This window comes from Aegilops tauschii, chromosome 2 (assembly GCF_002575655.3).
Source record: "Aegilops tauschii subsp. strangulata cultivar AL8/78 chromosome 2, Aet v6.0, whole genome shotgun sequence".
Lineage (NCBI taxonomy): Eukaryota > Viridiplantae > Streptophyta > Magnoliopsida > Poales > Poaceae > Aegilops > Aegilops tauschii.
The window spans coordinates 48,279,098-48,302,202 of record NC_053036.3 but is presented as its reverse complement, the minus strand read 5'-3'; the positions used below and the strand labels follow the sequence as shown (position 1 = coordinate 48,302,202).

At 47.9% G+C, this 23,105-nt stretch overlaps 2 protein-coding genes across 2 annotated transcripts; both read left to right on the top strand.

Moving 5' to 3' along the window:
* Positions 1-1,826: 1,826 nt before the first annotated feature.
* On the top strand, positions 1,827-2,626 carry LOC141040718 (uncharacterized). Its single transcript, XM_073506834.1, has 2 exons — positions 1,827-2,345; positions 2,405-2,626. The coding sequence occupies exons 1-2, from the start codon at positions 1,827-1,829 to the stop codon at positions 2,624-2,626; spliced, it is 741 nt and encodes a 246-aa protein (XP_073362935.1).
* A 3,515-nt stretch (positions 2,627-6,141) lies between these two features.
* On the top strand, positions 6,142-7,743 carry LOC141040717 (uncharacterized). The gene is made up of 4 exons (XM_073506833.1): positions 6,142-6,292; positions 6,883-6,999; positions 7,069-7,175; positions 7,726-7,743. The coding sequence occupies exons 1-4, from the start codon at positions 6,142-6,144 to the stop codon at positions 7,741-7,743; spliced, it is 393 nt and encodes a 130-aa protein (XP_073362934.1).
* The last annotated feature ends 15,362 nt before the right edge of the window (positions 7,744-23,105 follow it).

Genomic DNA, 23,105 nt, shown 5'->3' with positions numbered 1-23,105 from the left:
AGGCGTCGCTACAAGACTTCCCCCACCAGTTCAAACGGTGCCCACGACCACTTTGGCCATCTGTGGCCCGCCAGCTGTCAGCCCCACCCGTGCCGAGCCCATCGCTGCCCTCCCATTGGCGCGGCTCACCTCGGATCCTTCCGCTCCAGCGTCTGCGCACGGGCGTGATCCCCCTCCTGGCCCACCTGAACGGTCGGTCACCTGCGTGCCGGGCCCGCCTCCACCTGCCCGCCCGTCCCCCCATGCCGCTTTGGAGATGCACCAGCCAATCCCAGAGGAGTCCTTGCCCCTGGGGCCACCTGCGCCCCCCTTCTGTCGGCCTGCCTGCCCCGACTGTCTGCACGGATCCCGCGCCTGATCCTGTCGCCACTTCGGCCGCTGCTCCCGCTGCGGTGTGCGAGGCCGGGCCCGCACCCTCGTCCTGCGCGGTTGCTAGACCCGCCACGCCTTTGGCCCGGGGCCCATCCGCGACCGCTGATTGCGTGCCGCCCCCCGAGGCCATGCAGCCCATGCAGGCCCCCACGCAGCTCCCAGCCTGCGTCTCAAATGGCATTGCTTCCTGCCCCGTCCCTGGCCACGTTCTGGATTATATCAACTCCATCAGAACCCGCCCTGCCCCAGTGCTCGATACTCCCTCGGTGCGTCGCAAGCGTGGTGAATTACCGCCCAATTTCACGCCGCGCCGCAGTGGCCGGTTCGCCAAGGTGGACCGCGGCCTGGACTCGGAGACAAAGGCCAAGCGGGTGCTTCTCCGCCGCCTTGGTCTACTCGGGGAGGACGAGCCAATTTCCAGCGACGCACTGGAGCGCTACAGTAGGCTCTTTGCCAAACCCCTGGCCAGTGACATCGTCCACGCCTTTGCGGATTTCTTCGGCTGGACCGCCCCCCGGCCTCCTCGACGGGGTGACCCCCCTGCGCCTCGTCTGGTCGAGGCATGATGCGCCTGCCCCGCGCAGCTCACCGCTCCCCCACCCTCCCATGGATCATAGCCTCTCCATAGTGTTTTGGAACGTGCGCGGGCTCAATAGCCGCGCCAAACGCACGGCCGTGCGCTCTGTTGTCTCCTCGGCCGACCCTTGTATCGTGTGTTTGTGAGAAACTAAGCTGAATTCCGTCTCGTCGTTGCTTGTCTTGGAGACGTTGGGCACTCCCTTTGCCGACTTTTACTTTCTTCCAGCCGCGGGTACTCGTGGTGGTATTCTCCTGGCATGGCGTAGCGATCGCATCTCCCTCGCCAACCCCATCCTTGGGGCCTTTCATGTATCTGCCACCGTTTCCACTGCCATTGATGCAACCCCTTGGTGGTTCACCGGGGTCTACGGGCCCCAAGGCACCACCGAGAAGCTGGCCTTCATGACCGAGCTCCACGATCTACGTGACATGATTGCCGGCCCTTGGCTCCTGGGCGGCGACTTCAACATGATTACTTCCTGCGCGGACAAGAACAATGGCAACCTCAACCCACGCACCATGAGCCAATTTCGTCGCTTCATCGCGGACCACGCCCTGCGGGACATTAACCTCCACGGCAGGAGATACACCTGGTCCAATGAGCAAAGCAACCCAATGCTTGTCAGGAACGACCGCGTGCTTTGCACCCCATTCTGGGCGACCACCAACCCCCATCACATGCTGCGATGCCTGGCCACGGCCGTGTCCGACCACTGCCCCCTCGTTGTGGACTGCGCCCCGCGTAGCCTCGGCAAACGGAGATTTCACTTCGAGAGTTTCTGGCCAAAGCTCGATGGATTCCTCGCCACTGTGGATGTGCTCCATGGAACTCCTTACCGCCGGATCCCGACCCGTTTCGACGCATCTACGCCAGGATGAAGATCACGGCCCGCCGCCTCCAGAGCTGGGGGGCGCACACCATGGGCAACATCTCCCTGCAGCTTCAGATCGCGCGTGAGATCATCTATCGCCTTGACATGGCGCAAGACACCCGACCTCTGTCCTCGGCTGAAACCTGGCTTCGCCGAGAGCTCAAGCGCGCTTATCTAGGACTGGCCTCCCTTGAGCGTTCCATCCTCCGCCAACGCGTGCGCCTCGGCTGGCTCCGCGAAGGCGACACCAACGTGGCCATCTCCAAAATCCATGCCGCTCACCGTGCGCAGAAAAACCACATGGCCTCATTCCGTGTGGGCTCACAGACCGTGTCTGACGAGGGGGCGATGGCCAAGGCGGCCTACGATCACTTCTGCTCCATCCTGGGCACTTCAACTGCCAGAGATCACTCCATTGATCTTGCGAGCATCGACCCTCGCCGCTTCGACCTTGACGACCTGGAGCAACCCTTCACCGAGGAAGAAATCTGGGCCGCCGTCAAGCTTCTCCCCACTGGCAAGGCGCCCGGACCGATGGGTTCACGGCCGAGTTCCTGCGCGCATGCTGGCCGATCATCAAGGCTGACATCTGCGCTGCGTTCGATAAACTCTACGCCCTGAACGGTCGCGGCTTCCACAAGCTCAACGAAGCCCTTCTCATTCTCCTCCCCAAGAAGCCCGACGCGTGCGCGCTCGCCGACTACAGGCCGATCAGCTTGATTCACCTGCTGGCCAAGCTTTTTGCCAAAGTCCTCTCCCCGAGGCTCGCTTCGAAGATGGGGAGGCTCGTCTCTGTCAACTAGAGCGCCTTCATCGCTGTTCGCACTGTGCATGACAACTTCCTACTAGTGCAGCAAACCGCTCGCCTGCTCCACAACTTGAAGGCACCGAGAATTCTCCTCAAGCTCGACATCGCGAAGGCGTTTGATACCGTATCCTGGCCCTTCCTCCTTCAAACCATGCGCCACCTCGGTTTTGGTCGCCGCTGGTGCGAATGGGTGTGCATCCTCCTCTCCACGGGATCCACGCGAGTCCTCGTCAATGGCAACCCCGGGCCACCCATCGATCATGCATGCGGGCTGCGCCAGGGCGACCCCGTCTTGCCGCTGCTCTTCGCCATTGCGATCGACACGCTGAACTCCCTGCTCAGCACGCGTCCCACGCCGGCAAGCTCCAGCGTCTCACCAACCGGCACGCTGCGTCAAGCATATCTCTGTTCGCCGATGACGTGGTGATCTTCTGCCACCCAACCAGCTCGGAGGTGGCCATGATCCGTGAGCTGCTGCGGGTGTTCGGCGACGCCTCTGCTTTGCGCACCAACTTCCTCAAATGCTCGGCCACCCCATTCGTTGTGACCACGAGGTGATGACCACCATCGACTCCATGATTGGTTGCGCTGTCTCTGATTTCCCCATCATCTACCTGGGTCTTCCCCTGTCCATTCGCAAGACTCCCTCCTCGGCATTGCTTCCCCTGGTGGACAAGCTTGCGAGAAAGCTCGCGACCTGGAAGGCCGCGCTTCTAACTCGCGGTGAACAGCTTGCCCTTGTGCGCCACGTGATCACCGCCATGCCCATTCACATTCTCATGGCGATTGCCATATGCCCGACGACCTCAAGAAAATTACACGCATTATCCGAGACTTCTTATGGCATGGGCGTCGGGACACCAACTCTGGATGCTGCCTGGTTGTCTGGCAGCGCGTGTGCCGCCCGGTGGAGTTCGGCGGCCTTGGCGTGAGGGATCTCCGCCTTACCGGCATTTCATTGAGGTGTCGCTGGCTCTGGCTCAAGGCCACCGACCCTTCGCGGCCATGGCACCACCTGCAGCTCCCCCGCGACGACGAGGCTGCCCGTTTCTTCCGCGCTCCACCTCCTGGCAACTTGGCGACGGCAAGGCATGCCACTTCTGGAACGACCACTGGCTTGATGGCCAATCTATTTATGAGCTCGCCCCCACCCTCACCTCTCTTGTACCGCATCGCCGGCGCCGCCGCACGCTGGTCCACGATGGGCTTGCCAATAATGCATGGATCAGAGACATTCACGGCACCCTTGGGCCCCTGGCAGTCATCGAGTACGTGAACTTGTGGCGCAAGTTGCAGCTAGTAGCCCTCTCCGATGAGCCCGATCACCTCTCCTGGAAATGGACAACTAATGGAGTCTACTCTGCCAGTTCATGCTACCGGGCGTTGTTCCACGACTCCACCTCGTCACCATGCTGGAAACTTCTCTGGAAGAGCTGGGCCCCCCTCAACAACAAAGTCTTCCTCTGGCTTGCCCACCTCGACCGATGCTGGACCGCCGAGCGGCGAGTGCGCCGTGGCCTATCCACCGACCCAACCTGCATTCTTTGCGATCAGGAGGTGGAGTCAATAGATCACCTTCTCGCCGGCTGCGTGTTCTCTCGCATCAGCTGACACGAGATTCTCTCTTGGTGTCTCCTAGTCGCCCCACCGCTCGACGACACAGCGAGCTTCTTCACCTGGTGAACTGCGGCTGCGGAGGCCTCCCCTGGCTCTTTGAGGAAAGGCCTTAACTCCATCATTGCACTGACCGCTTGGGCCATTTGGAGCATCGCAACACGGCTATCGTGACGGCCTTCGCCCCTCCACTGAAGACCTGATCAATAGCATCAAGGACGATGCCCGCCTTTGGGCCAAGGCGGGCGCCACCGGGATAGCTAGCATCTTACCTGTAGCCTGACCCACCTGCTTTGAGGCTGAGCGCCCTCCCCCCTGCTCACCGCTGCACCCTCCCAGACGCCGGCTTGTGTACGTCTGCGAGGTCGCACCATGTAACTCTCTGTAACAACTACTTCTTCTCCTCTATCAATGAAATGATACACTGCTAAGCGTATTCCCCAAAAAAAGATTTGCGATTGATGCCTTAAAATTAATGGGGGTCGGTAGCTCACCTGGTTATCGGTCGATCCTTCGGCGGAGACCTCGAGGAGGGGAGACGGTGAAGAAGAGCCACACACGCACCTACGCGCACACCGGCCACGCTATTTAAAGACACGAGAGGGCGTCCGTCACGGGCGTGTTTGGTTTGATGGATGGATTATTAGGGTGGTTACCGGTATCCCAACCAGCTGGAGAGGGATCGCCTTTTTGTCGTTTGGTGTGGCTAGGTGAGGTTGCGAGAGCTTTGTTTGGTTTGAGTGTTGAGTGATAGATAAGCTCCACAATTCGATTTTGCAGTAAACAAGCATATACACACGAGACAGTTGGCATTTTCTATGTAATGATAGAATGTGATTAGCAATTTCGTACGCGGTTCCTCGGCGGCCTGAGGGAGGAGGCATACGCGGGGATTCTTTCTGCTGTAGGCGGGCCTTCCTGGGTTCATCTCGACTCCCCTGCGGATGGCGCTCACATGTCTTGGTGTGGATTTGGTGGAATTGGAGGGATGGATGGCGAGGGCTTTAGGCCAACTCCAACCCACGACCCGGCTGCGACGTCTACCCTCACGTGAAGCTGGAAGAATAATCGACGCGTTCCCTCGCGTGCCGCTTGCTTGCCCTTCTGCCCGTCGTCTGACCTCGCGGGGCTATGGGTTCCTAGTGTTGACGAACCTGCTGCCCTCATGAGAGAAGAGGAACAGCTGATTTAGCCTGGTTATTTGTTCTTGTGGTCTGCTACATGGCTGCTTTCAAGGATCAGTCACTTGGTTAGCCTCGTGAAGCTGATTGTTTGTCCCGGTGTGCGTCTTGCGAAGCCGGTATTCTGTCCCGGTGCAACTCCGCTACCTTGCAAGGCGTGGTGATCGGTTTTCTGTCCCTCCGTATCATTCAGATTACAACAGTTTTTGTTCGTCTGCTAAGTCAACTAGTTATAGAAACAACAAAGCTCATAAGTTGGAATTGCCGGGGTCTCCTCGGTGCCCCGACAGTTCGCTCGCTTCTGGATATCCAGATGTAAAATAATGCAGATGCATTTTTTTTGTCTGAGACGCACCTGGACGAAGATAAGGCGGAGGCTCTAATGAGGACGATGGGAATGGATCACAAGATTGTGGCACCATCTCTCGATGGCAGGAAGGGTGGTTTAATATTAGTCTCGAAGAAGGAGGTGAGGATCTATTCCCGGACCACTACCTTTAGCTGCATTGATGTGTCGGTGGAGGAAAGTGATGGCAGAATGTGGAGGTTAACGGGAGTGTATGGTGAACCAAACTGCGATAATAAGGAGAGGACGTATCAATTCTTGCGCGATTTCCATGCTCAGTCCACTCTCCCGTGGGTGGCGGTTGGCGATATTAATGAGATTCTATTCTCGTCGAAAAAGGAGGGAGGAGCCCCTCGGCAACACAGTCGGATGCAAGCTTTTCAGGACGCGCTCATGGACTGTTCCCTCGAGGATATTGGTTACCATGGTGATAAGTTCACCTTCTTCAGAGGAGGACTAAGGGAACGGCTCGACCGAGCGGTGTCGAATGCAGACTGGATGGAGATGCACCCATTATGCGGTTTGAGTAACTTAAAAATGGGCAAGTCGGATCACAGACCTATCTGCTTGGATACTGAGTATTTGGCAGGTGTAGCTTCGCCGAGCCCTAGTGCCGGTCGCAAGTTCGAAGCGAGATGGCTAGCTGAAGAAGCGGTTGAGGAAGTGGTAAAAACTGCATGGGTAAAGGCGGTTACTCGTGGGCTCTGTCCTACGCCAGCGATAAACTTGCTGCTGTCCATAAAGAACTTCATACGTGGGATTGCAAGGTTCTGAAGGGACCACGTCACAGGTTACGTTCAGCTCAGCGGTAGCTGGATATGCTCATGAGAGAGCCATATAGTTCAGAGGTGAAGGCAAAACAACAGGATCTCTCGATGTTGATAGAGAATCTCCTAGAGCAGGAGGAGATATACTGGGCCCAGCATGGTCATGCGAATTGGTTGCGTCGCGGTGACCGGAACACCAATTTTTTTAACCAGTTTGCTTCAGCCCGTAGACGCCGTAATTTGATCAAGAAGCTGAAAAATATTAATAATGATTGGGTTGAGGGTAATAACCTGAAGCCCTTGATTTTTGATTACTTTTAGAGTTTGTTTAATACTGACGCAGGGTTGATTGATGATGGCTTATTATCCACTGTCAAGCCGGTGGTTACACCACAAATGAACGCACTGTTGGTTGCACCTTATACAAAGGATGAAGTAAAGAAAGCTCTTTTCCAGATAGGCGATTTGAAGGCCCCGGGACCGGACGGGCTCCATGCGATTTTCTTTAAACGGTTCTGGCATATTGTAGGTGATGAACTTACAAAGGAAGTGCTTGATGCAATCAACAATAAGAAGATTCCGGATGGGTGGAATTCCACAAATGTGGTGCTAATCCCAAAAGTGGACAGCCCGGAGGTAATAACCCAGTTCAGTCCCATCAGTTTATGTAATGTGGTTTACAAAATAATTTTGAAGATGCTAGCCAACAGACTGAAGAAAATCCTGCCTGAGGTAATTTCCCCCACCCAGAGTGTCTTTGTACCAGGCAGGTTAATCACTGATAATGTGCTATTAGCGTATGAGTGTTTTCATTCGATAAAAAAGAAAACCCATGGCTCTAATGGAATCTGTGCAGTTAAGCTGGATATGCTAAAAGCTTGTGATAGGGTAGAATGGGGTTTTCCGCGACAGATGATGATTAAGTTGGGATTCCATACCCAATGGATAGAACTTATCATGGAGTGTGTTTCCTTGGTAAGCTATAGAATCTGATTCAATGACACTGAAACGGTGGAATTCATACCAACCAGGGGCTTGAGATAGGGGGACCCTCTGTCCCCTTATCTGTTCTTGATTTGTTCTGAGGGGCTGTCGAGCATGCTATCTTTTGAGGAGGAAACAGGAGGTATTGAAGGTATAAAGGTATGCAGGGATGCCCCGTCTATCTCTCATCTCTTATTTGCAGATGATTCCTTGGTTCTGATGAAAGCCTCTAACCATAATGCAAACACTCTTAAGAGGGTTCTTGACACGTATTGTGCTAGCTTAGGACAGCGGGTGAGTACTCCAAAGTCGAGTATCTTTTTCAGCCCAAATACAAGAGTTAACGACAGAGAAATCGTCTGTGGAATTTTGGACATATTAACTGAAGCCCTGTCAGACAAATACCTCGGTCTACCAACTATGGTTGGTGTTGATCGTAGTGATTGTTTTCAGCACTTAGTGGACAGGGTATGCCAGAGGCTCAAGGGATGGAAAGAAAAAATCCTCTCAATACAAGGTAAAGAAATTCTTCTGAAATCAGTAGCACAGGCGATTCCATCATATGCTATGTTGGTGTTCAATTTACCTAAAGGTATATGTAAATCGATTACCGATGAAATTTCCGGGTTTTGGTGGGGTGATGGAGAGGAGAAGAAAAAAATGCATTGGTTCGCCTGGTGGAAAATGTGTGTACCGAAGAAAAAAGGTGGCATGGGGTTTAGAGACCTTCACATCTTTAATCTTGCTATGTTAGCAAAGCAGTGTTGGTGACTACTCCAAAATCCCGATTCTTTGTGTGCACGAGTTCCGTGGGCAAAATATTATCCCAGTGGAGATATTCTGAAATCTGGCCCCAAGAAAGGTTCTTTGTTCACTTGGCAGAGTATTGTAGTTGGTACTCAAACTTTCAGAAGGGGATGCATATGGCGTGTGGGTTCTGGTTCACACATTAACATTTGGGATGACCCATGGATACCCACTAGTATGAACAAAAAGCCTATTACCCCTAGGGGGGTATTATGCTAACAAAAGTGGAAGAGATAATTGACCCCCACACAGGACAATGGGATGAGGCACTTATTCGCAGCGTCTTTTTTTCAGTCGATGTGCATAGAATTCTACAAATTCCTCTTCATGTGGAGGCCGTTGAAGATTTTGTAGCTTGGCAACATACAAGGACTGTGACCTTTTCCGTGCGTTCGACATACCATGTTGAATTTGAGCATCAATTCGGACAGCACTTGAATCTGACTAGCTCAAGTAGTGCCTCATTAAATGGAGTTTGGAAAGATCTTTGGAAACTGCGACTACGAGGGAAGATCAAACACTTTGGCTGGAAAGTGTTGAAGGGGGTTCTTCCATGCTATGGTGTCCTTGCTAATAGACATATTCCTCTGATCCTGCAATGTCCGATCTGTTCCACCGGATTAGAAGACATACAACATTGCTTGTTCACTTGTACCGGGGTGCACGCAATTTGGACGGAGCTAGGACTATCACAGGAGATTGAACGGGTGGTTTGCCAGGACCGATCGGGCTCTATTAACCTTGACAGACTGATCCAGATGCAGTCGTTAGTACATAACATTCCTATAGCTGAGCTTGCCCTTTTAGCAATGTGGTTTATTTGGTGGAAAAGGAGAATCCATACAAAAGGTGAGATAGTTCAGATGCCTCAACAAGCAGCTATGATGATCCGGGTGCTAGCAACAAATTTTTTACGAGCAAACACTCCAAATCAGCCTACTCGCAAGCGGGACCATGTATGGAAGAAGCCTGCGGTGGGAGCTGTTAAAATAAATGTCGATGCTTCTTTTCATGCGGATAGGTTCACGGGATCTTGTGGTGTCATTGCCCGTGACGACCACGGTAAGTTACTAGGTGCAGCGACTCATCTATTACCGCATGTGGCGAGTATAGAAGTAGCAGAACTAATCGCTATTCGACGTGGGTTAAATCTTGGAGCAAATCTGGCGTGCACGAACTTGGAAGTTGAGTCTGATTGTCTCAATGCACTTGGGGCCATCTCTGATCCAAACACATATATGGGAACAGGCGTACCAATCATTGCCGAGTGCTCCCTCCTGGCACTGGAGTTTGCTAGTATCACTTTTGATCACTGTAGTAGAGAGGCCAATTCGGTCGCGGATGATTTAGCAAAACATTGTATTAGTTCTGGCAAGTCCGAAGCATGGGAAACTGTCATCCCTGACTTTATTCTTCACCATTATGTAAACGATCTAGCTATCATATGATGAATAAAGTTTGTGATACTAAAAAAAACTCCAACGCACGACCCCAAACGGACGTCTGGTTCATCCGCTTTTCATTCGTTTGCGCAGAAAAACAAACACGGCCTTCCGCTTGCGGTCGTGCGGCCATCGGTGTGCCCAACTGGCATGCCTTGTCCCAAACCGTCCGGGATTGTGGACTTTGATTTTTTCTAAAAAAAAATAAACTTGCAAATAATACGAAAACATAAATATAAACATAAATGTCCATACATCCATAGTACCAAAGTTCAACGCAGGTCTTAATTAAACTAAAACTTAATAAAATACATAAAAAACTAGATAAATGACCGTCGCCGGTGGCCATCGTCGTCTTCAGGAGTCGTCGTCCTACTCGTCGTTGTCGTTGGTGAGGTCAATGTAGGGTAGTGGCTGTCAATGGTGGGCTGGCGGCCCCTGCCAGACCGGGGGCGCCGGCAGTGCCTGCATCACCTCCTCCCATGGCTCCTACTCCTGCTCTGCGGACCACAGCGGTGTGGCTGACCATGTGCCAACACCCACTTAGTCAGCCATCTCCGGCGCCGTGCACAACCAGCTCCACCGCTCGCTCACCAGACGAGGGTTCCACGCGGCGACGAGTAGCTGCTCCACAACCTCCTCTGGCACCTCCTCCTTGACGTCGACGTCCATCTCCGGGATGGCCACGTCACCAGCCGCAGAGAGGGCCAGCGCGGTCTCCAGGCCATCCATTGCCGCTCGTCGTGCGTGGCCATGGAGTCCTCCATGACCCACCTCATGAGGTGGGCCTCCTCTTCCTCGGTCATGGGCGGCGGCAGTGGCCGGGACGGGGACCGAGAAGGCGTTGGCGTGATGTCGCGTACACGCCGACGACCCCTCGTTTGGGGAGGGCTGTCAGCAGGAGGAGGATGCGGGCAGCGCGGGCTAGGAGGACGACCCACAAAAAAAGATTGCCGCCGTAGGTCGTGCTCATCGCGGAGCCACGTATCCCTCAGCGGCGACTCTATGGAGTACCTGGGGTCCTCCAGCAGACCCGATGGCAGGCGGGTGCATCGACGGTTGATCTCCGTGCGGCGGCCGTGGCCGCTCATGGGCACTGGAGGGATCGGCACGCGGTCGACGGAGAGACGCCAGTTGTTTGGCAGGTGGACATCTCCCCGCGGTAATGCCGTCGCCGTCTCCCAGTAACGTCAGCACACATCGACGTGGACGTGCGGCCGGTCGCGATGCTCGGCCATTGCCGCCGCGATCTCGAAAGCTGGCGGAGCAGGTGGTGCAGGCAGAGAAGGAGGTGCGGGCGGTGCGGACCTGTTGGAGCGGCGTCGGCCAGAGGAGGAGCCGGCCTCGTGGTCGTGCTTCCCTTTGCCGATCCAATGCCAGCCCATGGCGCCGGCGGGGAGGTCGGCGAGTGGGGTGCGACGGCGGTGGCTAGGGTTTGCTCGTGTCGGGGCTCGAGGAAGCAAGCCGACCAGGAAGTGGAAGCTATGGACTGGCCGATCCATGGCTTCCACATTAAGAAGGACGCGACCCTCCGCCCGTGTGAATGATAGCCGGGTCCCGCCGCGCGTGCGCATTAATGTTGGGTGGTGGAGGTAGGTGGACGGCCGCCACGCGTCCTCGAGGCGGGCGAGGAGCAAGCACGTGCCCGTCCGTTCGGCGTCCGTGTGGACGCAATCTAGGCGCATGTTTGCGCCGAAAATGGGGGGGGGGCGGACGCCAAACCGACATAAAATGCGAATGCCGTCGCACGTTGGGCTAAGCCATCCGTCCATTTTGACCAAATAGACAAGCGCAGACAGAATGAGGTCACGCGTTGGAGTTGGCCTTACAAATCGTCTGTAGCTTGCCGGATCCGGCAAAAAGCTTGAAGCTTTTGCGGGATAAGGCCATGACTCTGTTTGGTTTGGGTGATCTACGACTAGTAAATAAGAGGAAACGACAATCCCCAGTACCTACTTCCCCGACAGTGGTGGTTCATGAAGCCTAAGCCGTTGGACAATAAGAAATGATTGAGCGTGTTGTTCCTGCAGCTGATGGCATTGGTGCTGCTTAGGTTAACTTTCCTGGTGTGTCGGATATGCGAGCCTGGTCATCTAGTGGCCACCACCACGAGCCTCGATGCTCCGGGTAATGTGGCGGGCACGAGGGCTTTCAGCCCCTGCGGGGTGATCCAGTCCACAAACATAGCTATGATGGAGGTCTTTTTGCTGCTGCTGTAATTGCCGATTGTGCTACTACTATCCTAGTGAAGGAAGATAGCAGATTGAAGGAAAGCCTTGAAAGGATCATGATGACCCACAAGTATAGGGCATTAATTGCAGTCCTTTTGAGAAGTAAGAGTGCCGAACCCAACAAGAAGTAGAATAAAATGATAAGCGTTTTTCAGTAAGGTATTCTCTACAAGTACTGAAAGTAGCGGTAACAGATAGTTTTGTAGTAGGATAATTCGTAACAAGTAGCAATAGTAATAAAGGTGCAGCAAGGTGGCCCAATCCTTTTTTGCAGCAAAGGGTAAGCCGGAAAGTTCTCTTATATGAAGCAAAGCATTCTCGAGGACACATGGGAAGTATTGTCTAGTCACGTTCATCGTGTTTAGTTGATTCGCGTTCGCTACTTTGATAATTTGATATGTGGGCGGACCAATGCTAGGATGTTGTTCTTACTTGAATAAGAAACCCTCTTATGATTTGCTCCTCTCGCATGCATCCGCAACTACGAAAGAAGAATTAATATTAATCTAACCGTAGCATGAAACATATGGATCCAAATCAGCCCCTTACGGAACAACGCATAAACTAGGGTTTAAGCTTCTGTCACTCTCATGACCCGTCATCTACTTATTACTCCCCAATGACTTTACTTAGACCCATGTATGGTAAGGTATGATGTATTCGACGTTCACATGACACCACTAAAGGACGAACAACATACATATCACCAAAATATCGAACGAATACCAACTTCACATAATTACTTATAACAAGACTTCTCTCATGTCCTCAAGAACAAAAGTAACTACTCACAAATCATATTCATGTTCAAGATCAGAGGTGTATTGAAGATGCTTGGGGATCTGAACATTTAATCTTCCACCAAATAAACCAACTAGCATCAACTATAAGATGTAATCAACACCACTAGCAACCCACAGGTACCAATCTGAGGTTTTGAGACAAAGATTGTATACAAGAGATGAACTAGAGTTTGAGAGGAGATGGTGCTGGTGAAGATGTTTGATACGTCCATTTTACATCATGTTTTTATATCGATATTTATTGCATTATGGGCTGTTATTACACATTATGTCACAATACTTATGCCTATTCTCTCTTATTTTACAAGGTTTACACGAAGAGGGAGAATGCCGGTAGCTGGAATTCTGGGCTGGAAAAGGAGCAAATATTAGAGACCTATTCTGCACAACTCCAAAAGTCCTGAAACTCCACGAAAGTCAGTTTTGGAATATATAAAAAATACTGAGTGAAGAAAGCACCAGAGGGGGGCCACCCACCATCCACGAGGGTGGGGGGCGTGCCCTACTCCCTGGGCACGCCCCCTGCATCGTGGGCCCCCTGGCAGGCCTCCGGTGCCCATCTTCTGCTATATGAAGTCTTTTACCCTGGAAAAATCATAAGAAGCTTTCGGGAAGAAACTCCGCTGCCACGAGGCGGAACCTTGGCGGAACCAATCTAGAGCTCCGGCAGAGCTGTTCTGCCGGGGAAACTTCCCTCTGGGAGGGGGAAATCAATGCCATCGTCATCACCAACGATCCTCTCATCGGGAGGGGGTCAATCTCCATCAACATCTTCACCAGCACCATCTCCTCTCAAACCCTAGTTCATCTCTTGTATCCAATCTTTGTCCCAAAGCCTCAGATTGGTACCTGTGGGTTGCTAGTAGTGTTGATTACTCCTTGTAGTTGATGCTAGTTGGTTTATTTGGCGGAAGATCATATGTTCAGATCCTTTATGCATATTAATACCCCTCTGATTATAAACATGAATATGATTTGTGAGTAGTTACGTTTGTTCCTGAGGACATGGGAGAAGTCTTGCTATAAGTAGTCATGTGAATTTGGTATTCGTTCGATATTTTGATGAGATGTATGTTGTCTCTCCTCTAGTGGTGTTATGTGAACGTCGACTACATGACACTTCACCATTATTTGGGCCTAGAGGAAGGCATTGGGAAGTAATAAGTAGATGATGGGTTGCTAGAGCGATAGAAGCTTAAACCCTAGTTTATGAGTTGCTTCGTAAGGGGCTGATTTGGATCCATATGTTTCATGCTATGGTTAGGTTTACCTTAGTACTTCTTTTGTAGTTGCGGATGCTTGCAATAGGGGTTAATCATAAGTGGGATGCTTGTCCAAGGAAGGTCAGCACCCAAGCACCGGTCCACCCACATACCAAATTATCAAAGTAATGAACGCGAATCATATGAGCGTGATGAAAACTAGCTTGACGATAATTCTCATGTGTCCTCGGGAGCGGTTTCCTTTATATAAGAGTTTGTACAGGCTTTTCCTTTGCTACAAAAAGGATTGGGCCATCTTGCTGCACTTCATTTACACTTGTTACTTGTTACTCGTTACAAATTACCTTATCACAAAACTATCTGTTACCGATAATTTCAGTGCTTGTAGGGAATACCTTACTGAAAACTGCTTATCATTTCCTTCTACTCCTCATTGGGTTTGAGACTCTTACTTATCGAAAGGACTACGATAGATCCCCTACACTTGTTGGTCATCAAGACTCTTTTCTGGCGCCGTTGCCGGGGAGTGAAGCGCGTTTGGTAAGTGGAATTTGGTAAGGAAAAATTTATATAGTGTGCTGAAATTTACTGTCACTTGTTACTAGGGAAAGTAATCCTCTGAGGGGTTTGTTCGGGGTATCTTCACCCCGACCAGTAGAGCAAAGAGTTGCTCCTCAACCTACTAAACCTACTGAAAATGTTTACTTTGAAATTCCTTCGGGTATGATAGAGAAACTGCTAGCTAATCCTTTCACAGGTGATGGAACATTGCATCCCGATTTGCACCTAATCTATGTGGATGAAGTTTGTGGATTATTTAAGCTTGAAGGTATGCCCGAGGATGTTATCAAGAAGAAGGTCTTCCCTTTGTCTTTGAAGGGAGAGGCATTGACATGGTTTAGGCTATGTGATAATATGGGATCATGGAACTACAATCGATTGAAATTGGAATTTCATCAGAAGTTTTATCCTATGCATCTTGTTCATCGGGATCGTAATTAGATATATAATTTTTGGCCTCGCGAAGGAGAAAGCATCGCTCAAGCTTGGGGGAGGCTTAAGTCAATGTTATATTCATGCCCCAATCATGAGCTCTCAAGAGAAATGATTATTCAAAATTTTTATGCTCGGCTTTCTCTCAATAATCGCTCCATGCTCGATACTTCTTGTACTGGCTCTTTTATGATGAAGACTATTGAATCCAAATGGGATTTATTGGAAAGAATTAAATGCAACTCTGAATATTGGGATCTCGACGAAGGTAAGGAGTCAGGTATAACACCTAAGTTTGATTGTGTTAAATCTTTTATGGATACCGATGTTTTCCGTGAATTTAGCACTAAATATGAACTTGACTCTGAGATAGTAGCTTCTTTCTGTGAATCCTTTGCTACTCATGTTGATCTCCCTAAGGAGAAGTGGTTTAAATATAATCCTCCCATTGAAGTAAAAGTAGTTGCACCTATTAAAGTTGAAGAAAATACTATCACTTATGATGATCCTGTTGTTCCTACCGCTTATATTGAGAAACCGCCTTTCCCTGTTAGAATAGAGGATCATGCTAAAGCTTCAACTATGGTCAACAAAAGTAATATTAAGACACCCAAACCCCCTGAGCAAATTAAAGTTGAACCTAGTATTGCTATGGTTAAAGATCTCTTTGTTGATAATATTGATGGGCATGTTATTTACTTCTGCAATGAAGCTGCTAGAATTGCTAGACCTGAATAAACATAGACCAGTTGTAGGCATGCCTGTTATTTTTGTTAAAATAGGAGATGATTGTTATCATGGCTTATGTGATATGGGTGCTAGTGCAAGTGCAATACCTCATTCCTTATACAAAGAAATTATGCATGATATTGCACCTGCTGAGATAGAAGAAATTGATGTTACGATTAAGCTTGCCAATAGAGATACTATTTCACCAGTCGGGATTGTTAGAGATGTTGAAGTCTTGTGTGGGAAAGTTAAATATCCTGCTGATTTTCTTGTTCTTGGTTCCCCACAAGATGACTTTTGTCCCATTATATTTGGTAGACCCTTCTTGAATACTGTTAATGCTAGGACAGAGTGCGAAAAGGATGTTGTACTATTGGTTTGGGTGATATGTCTCATGAGTTTAATTTTGCTAAATTTCGTAGACAACCCCGTGATGAGGAATTGCCTAGTAAAGATGAAATTATTGGTCTTGCTTCGATTGCCATGCCTCCTAATGATCCTTTAGAACAATATTTGCTAGACCATGAAAATGATATGTTTATGAATGGAAGAAGGGAAATAGATGAAGTATTCTTTAAGCAGGGACCTGTTTTGAAACACAACTTGCCTCTTGAAATACTATGGGATCCTCCTCCACCCAAGGGTGATCCCGTGTTTGAGCTTAAACCATTACCTGATACTCTTAAATATGCTTATCTTGATGAAAAGAAGATATATCCTGTTATTATTAGTGCCAACCTTTCAGAGCATGAAGAAAAGAAATTATTGAAAACTCTGAAGAAGCACCGTGCTGCTATTGGATATAATCTTGATGATCTTAAGGGCATTAGTCCCACTCTATACCAGCACAAAATAAAATTGGAGAAAGGCGCTAAACCAGTTGTTGATCACCAACGACGGTTAAATCCTAAGATGAAAGAAGTGGTAAGGGAAGAAATACTAAAGCTTCTCGAGGCAGGTATAATTTATCCTGTTACTGATAGTCAGTGGGTAAGTCCTGCCCATTGTGTCCCTAAGAAGGGAGGTATTACTGTTGTTCCTAATGATAAAGATGAATTGATCCCACAAAGAATTGTTACAGGTTATAGAATGGTAATTGATTCCGCAAATTAAATAAAGCTACTAAAAAGGATCATTAACCTTTACCTTTTATTGACCAAATGCTAGAAAGATTATCCAAAATACACATTTTTGCTTTCTAGATGGTTATTCTGGTTTCTCTCAAATACCTGTGTCAAAAGAGGATCAAGAAAAGACCACTTTTACTTGTCCTTTCGGTACCTTTGCTTATAGACGTATGCCTTTTGGTTTATGTAATGCACCTGCTACCTTTCAAAGATGCATGATGGCTATATTCTCTGATTTTTGTGAAAAGATTGTTGAGGTTTTCATGGATGATTTCTCCGTATATGGAACTTCTTTCGATGATTGCTTGAGCAACCTTGATCGAGTTTTGCAGAGATGTGAAGAAACTAATCTTGTCTTGAATTGGGAGAAGTGCCACTTTATGGTTAATGAAGGCATTGTCTTGGGGCATAAAATTTCTAAAAGAGGTATTGAAGTTGACAAAGCTAAAGTTGATGCTATTGAAAAGATGCCATGTCCCAAGGACATTAAAGGTATAAGAAGCTTCCTTGGTCATGCTGGTTTTTATAGGAGGTTCATTAAGGACTTCTCAAAAATTTCTAGGCCTCTGACTAATCTCTTACAAAAAGATATTCCGTTCGTCTTTGATGATGATTGTGTGGAAGCATTTGAAATACTTAAGAAAGCCTTGATTTCTGCACCTATTGTTCAGCCACCTGATTGGAATCTACCCTTTGAAATTATGTGTGATGCTAGTGATTATGCTGTCGGTGCTGTTCTAGGGCAAAGAGTTGATAATAAATTAAATGTTATCCAATATGCTAGTAAAACTCTAGACAATGCCTAGAGAAATTATGCTACTACTGAAAAAGAATTTTTAGCGGTTTTATTTGCTTGTGATAAGTTCAAACCTTATATTGTTGATTCTAAGGTGACTGTTCACACAGATCATGCTGCTATTAAATATCTTATGGAAAAGAAAGATGCTAAACCTAGACTCATTAGATGGGTTCTCTTGCTACAAGAATTTGATTTGCATATTATTGATAGAAAGGGAGCTGAGAACCCCGTTGCAGACAACTTGTCTAGGTTAGAGAATGTTCTTGATGACCCACTACCTATTGATGATAGCTTTCCTGATGAATAATTAGCTGTCATAAATGCTTCTCATACTGCTCCATGGTATGCTGGTTATGCTAATTGCATTGTTGCCAAATTTATACCACCTAGTTTCACACACCAGCAAAAGAAAAAGTTTTTATATGATTTAAGACACTACTTCTGGGATGACCCACACCTTTATAAAGGAGTAGATGGTGTTATTAGACGTTGTGTACCTGAGCATGAACATGAACAGATCCTACGCAAGTGTCACTCCGAAGCTTATGGAGGACACTGTTGGGGAACGTAGTAATTTCAAAAAATTTCCTACGAACACGCAAGATCATGGTGATGCATAGCAACGAGAGGGGAGAGTGTTGTCCACGTACCCTCGTAGACCGAAAGCGGAAGCGTTAACACAACGCGGTTGATGTAGTCGTACGTCTTCACGATCCAACCGATCAAGTACCGAATGTACGGCACCTCCGAGTTCAGCACACGTTCAGCTCGATGACGTCCCTCGAACTCCGATCCAGCCGAGTGTGGAGGGAGAGTTTCGTCAGCACGACGGCGTGGTGACGATGATGATGTTCTACCGACGCAGGGCTTCGCCTAAGCACCGCTACGATATTATCGAGGTGTAATATGGTGGAGGGGGGCACCGCACACGGCTAAGAGATCAATAGATCAATTGTTGTGTCCATGGGGTGCCCCTGCCCCCGTATATAAAGGAGCAAGGGGGAGGCCGGCCGACCCTTGTTGGCGCGCCAGGAGGAGGAGTCCTCCTCCTAGTAGGAGTAGGACTCCCCTCTTTCCTACTCCTACTAGGAGGGGGAAAGGAAGGGGGAGAGGGAGAAGGAAAGGGGGGCGCCGCCCCCCTCTCCTAGTCCAATTCAGACCAGAGGGGGAGGGGGCGCGCGGCCTCTCCTGGCTGCCCCTCTCTCTCTCCACAAAGGCCCATATGGCCCATTACTTCTCCCGGGGGGGTTCCGGTAACCCTCCGGCACTCCGGTTTTCTCCGAAATCACCCGGAACATTTCCGGTGTCCGAATATAGTCGTCCAATATATCAATCTTTATGTCTCGACCATTTCGAGACTCCTCGTCATGTCCGTGATCATATCCGGGACTCCGAACAACCTTTGGTACATCAAAACATATAAACTCATAATATAACTGTCATCGTAACGTTAAGCATGCGGACCCTACGGGTTCGAGAACTATGTAGACATGACCGAGACACGTCTCCGGTCAATAACCAATAGTGGAACCTGGATGCTCATATTGGCTCCCACATATTCTACGAGGATCTTTATCGGTCAGACCGCATAACAACATACGTTGTTCCCTTTGCCATCGGTATGTTACTTGCCCGAGATTCGATCGTCGGTATCTCAATACCTAGTTCAATCTCGTTAACGGCAAGTCTCTTTACTCGTTCAGTAATACATCATCTTGCAACAAACTCTTTAGTTGCAATGCTTGCAAGGCTTAAGTGATGTGCATTATCGAGAGGGCCCAGAGATACCTCTCCGACAATCGGAGTGACAAATCCTAATCTCGAAATACGCCAACCCAACAAGTACCTTCGGAGACACCTGTAGAGCACCTTTATAATCACCCAGTTACGTTGTGACGTTTGGTAGCACACAAAGTGTTCCTCCGGTAAACGGAAGTTGCATAATCTCATAGTCATAGGAACATGTATAAGTCATGAAGAAAGCAATAGCAACATACCAAACGATCAAGTGCTAAGCTAACGGAATGGGTCAAGTCAATCACATCATTCTCCTAATAATGTGATCCCGTTAATCAAATGACAACTCATCTCTATGGCTAGGAAACATAACCATCTTTGATCAACGAGCTAGTCAAGTAGAGGCATACTAGTGACACTCTGTGTGTCTATGTATTCACACATGTATTAAGTTTCCGATTAATAGAATTCTAGCATGAATAATAAACATTTATCATGATATAAGGAAATAAATAATAACTTTATTATTGCCTCTAGGGCATATTTCCTTCAGTCTCCCACTTGCACTAGAGTCAATAATCTAGTTCACATCGCCATGTGATTTAACATCAATAGTTCACATCACCATGTGATTAACACCCATAGTTCACATCGTCATGTGACCAACACCCAAAGGGTTTACTAGAGTCAGTAATCTAGTTCACACCGCTATGTGATTAACACCCAAAGAGTACTAAGGTGTGATCATGTTTTGCTTGTGAGATAATTTTAGTCAACGGGTCTGTCACATTCAGATCCGTAAGTATTTTGCAAATTTCTATGTCTACAATGCTCTGCACGGAGCTACTCTAGCTAATTGCTCCCACTTTCAATATGTATCTAGACCGAGACTTAGAGTCATCTAGATTAGTGTCAAAACTTGCATCGACGTAACCCTTTACGACGAACCTTTTGTCACTTCCATAATCGAGAAACATATCCTTATTCCACTAAGAATAATTTTGACCGCTATCCAGTGATCTACTCCTAGATCACTATTGTACTCCCTTGCCAAAATCAGTGTAGGGTATACAATAGATCTGGTACACAGCATGGCATACTTTATATAACCTATGGCCGAGGCATAGGGAATGACTTTCATTCTTTTTCTATCTTCTGCCGTGGTCGGGCATTGAGTCTTACTCAATTTCACACCATGTAACACAGGCAAGAAACTCTTTCTTTGACTGTTCCATTTTGAACCACTTCAAAATCTTGTTAAGGTATGTACTCATTGAAAAAACTTATCAAGTGTCTTGATCTATCTCTATAGATCTTGATGCTCAATATGTAAGCAGCTTCACCGAGGTCTTTGTTTGAAAAACTCCTTTCATACATTCCTTTATGCTTTGCAGAATAATTCTACATTATTTCCGATCAACAATATGTCATTCACATATACTCATCAGAAATGCTGTAGTGCTCCCACTCACTTTCTTGTAAATACAGGCTTCACCGCAAGTCTGTATAAAACTATATCCTTTGATCAACTTATCAAAGCGTATATTCCAACTCCGAGATGCTTGCACTAGTCCATAGATGGATCGCTGGAGCTTGCATATTTTGTTAGCACCTTTAGGATTGACAAAACCTTCTGGTTGCATCATATACAACTCTTCTTTATTAAATCCATTAAGGAATGTAGTTTTGTTTATCCATTTGCCAGATTTCATAAAATGCGGCAATTGCTAACATGATTCGGACAGACTTAAGCATCGCTACGGGTGAGAAGGTCTCATCGTAGTCAATCCCTTGAACTTGTCGAAAACCTTTCGCAACAAGTCGAGCTTTATAGACAGTAACATTACCGTCAGCGTCAGTCTTGTTCTTGAAGTTCCATTTATTTTCAATGGCTTGCCGATCATCGGGCAAGTCAACCAAAGTCCATACTTTGTTCTCATACATGGATCCCATCTCGGATTTCATGGCCTCAAGCCATTTTGCGGAATTTGGGCTCACCATTGCTTCTTCATAGTTCGTAGGTTCGTCATGGTCTAGTAACATAACCTCCAGAACAGGATTACCGTACCACTTTGGTGCAGATCTTACTCTGGTTGACCTACGAGGTTCAGTAATAACTTGATCTGAAGTTTCATGATCATCATCATTAACTTCCTCACTAATTGGTATAGGCGTCACAGAAACTGGTTTCTGCGATGAACTACTTTCCAATAAGGGAGCAGGTACAATTACCTCATCAAGTTCTAGTTTCCTCCCACTCACTTTTTTTTGAGAGAAACTCCTTCTCTAGAAAGGATCCATTCTTAGCAACGAATGTCTTGCCTTCGGATCTGTGATAGAAGGTGTACCCAACTGTCTCCTTTGGGTATCCTATGAAGACACATTTCTCCGATTTGGGTTTGAGCTTATCAGGATGAAACTTTTTCACATAAGCATCGCAACCCCAAACTTTAAGAAACGACAACTTTGGTTTCTTGCCAAACCACAGTTCATAAGATGTCGTCTCAACGGATTTAGATGGTACCCTATTTAATGTGAATGCAGCTGTCTCTAATGCATAACCCCAAAATGATAGTGGTAGATCGGTAAGAGACATCATATATCGCACCATATCTAATAAAGTACGGTTACGATGTTCGGACACACCATTACACTGTGGTGTTCCAGGTGGCGTGAGTAGTGAAACTATTTCACATTGTTTTAACTGAAGGCCAAACTCGTAACTCAAATACTCTTCTCCATGATCAGATCGTAGAAACTTTATTTTCTTGTTACGATGATTTTCCACTTCAGTCTGAAATTATATGAACTTTTCAAATGTTTCAGACTTCTGTTTCATTAAGTAGATATACCCATATCTGCTCAAATCATCTGTGAAGGTCAGAAAATAATGATACCTGCTACGAGCCTCAATATTCATCGGACCACATACATCTGTATGTATGATTTCCAACAAATCTGTTGCTCTCTCCATAGTTCCGGAGAAGGGCATTTTAGTCATCTTGCCCATGAGGCACGGTTCGCAAGCATCAAGTGATTCATAATCAAGTGATTCCAAAATCCCATCAGTATGGAGTTTGTTCATGCGCTTTACACCAATATGACCTAAACGGCAGTGCCACAAATAAGTTGCACTATCATTATTAACTTTGCATCTTTTGGCTTCATTATTATGAATATGTGTATCACTACGATCGAGATCCAACAAACATTTTATTGGGTGTATGACCATAGAAGGTTTTATTCATGTAAACAGAACAACAATTATTCTCTAATTTAAATGAATAACCGTATTGCAACAAACATGATCAAATCATATTCATGCTGAACGCAAACACCAAATAACACTTATTTAGTTTCAACACTAATCCCAAAAGTATAGGGAGTGTGCGATGATGATCATATCAATCTTGGAACTACTTCCAACACACATCGTCACCTCGCCTTTTACTAGTCTTTGTTTATTCTGCAACTCCCGTGTCGAGTTACTACTCTTAGCAACTGAACCAGTATCAAATGCCGAGGGGTTGCTATAAACACTAGTAAAGTACACATCAATAACATGTATATCCAATATACCTTTGTTCACTTTGCCATCCTTCTTATCCACCAAATACTTGGGGTAGTTCCGCTTCTAGTGACCAGTCCCTTTGCAGTAGAAGCACTTAGTCTCAGGCTTAGGACCAGACTT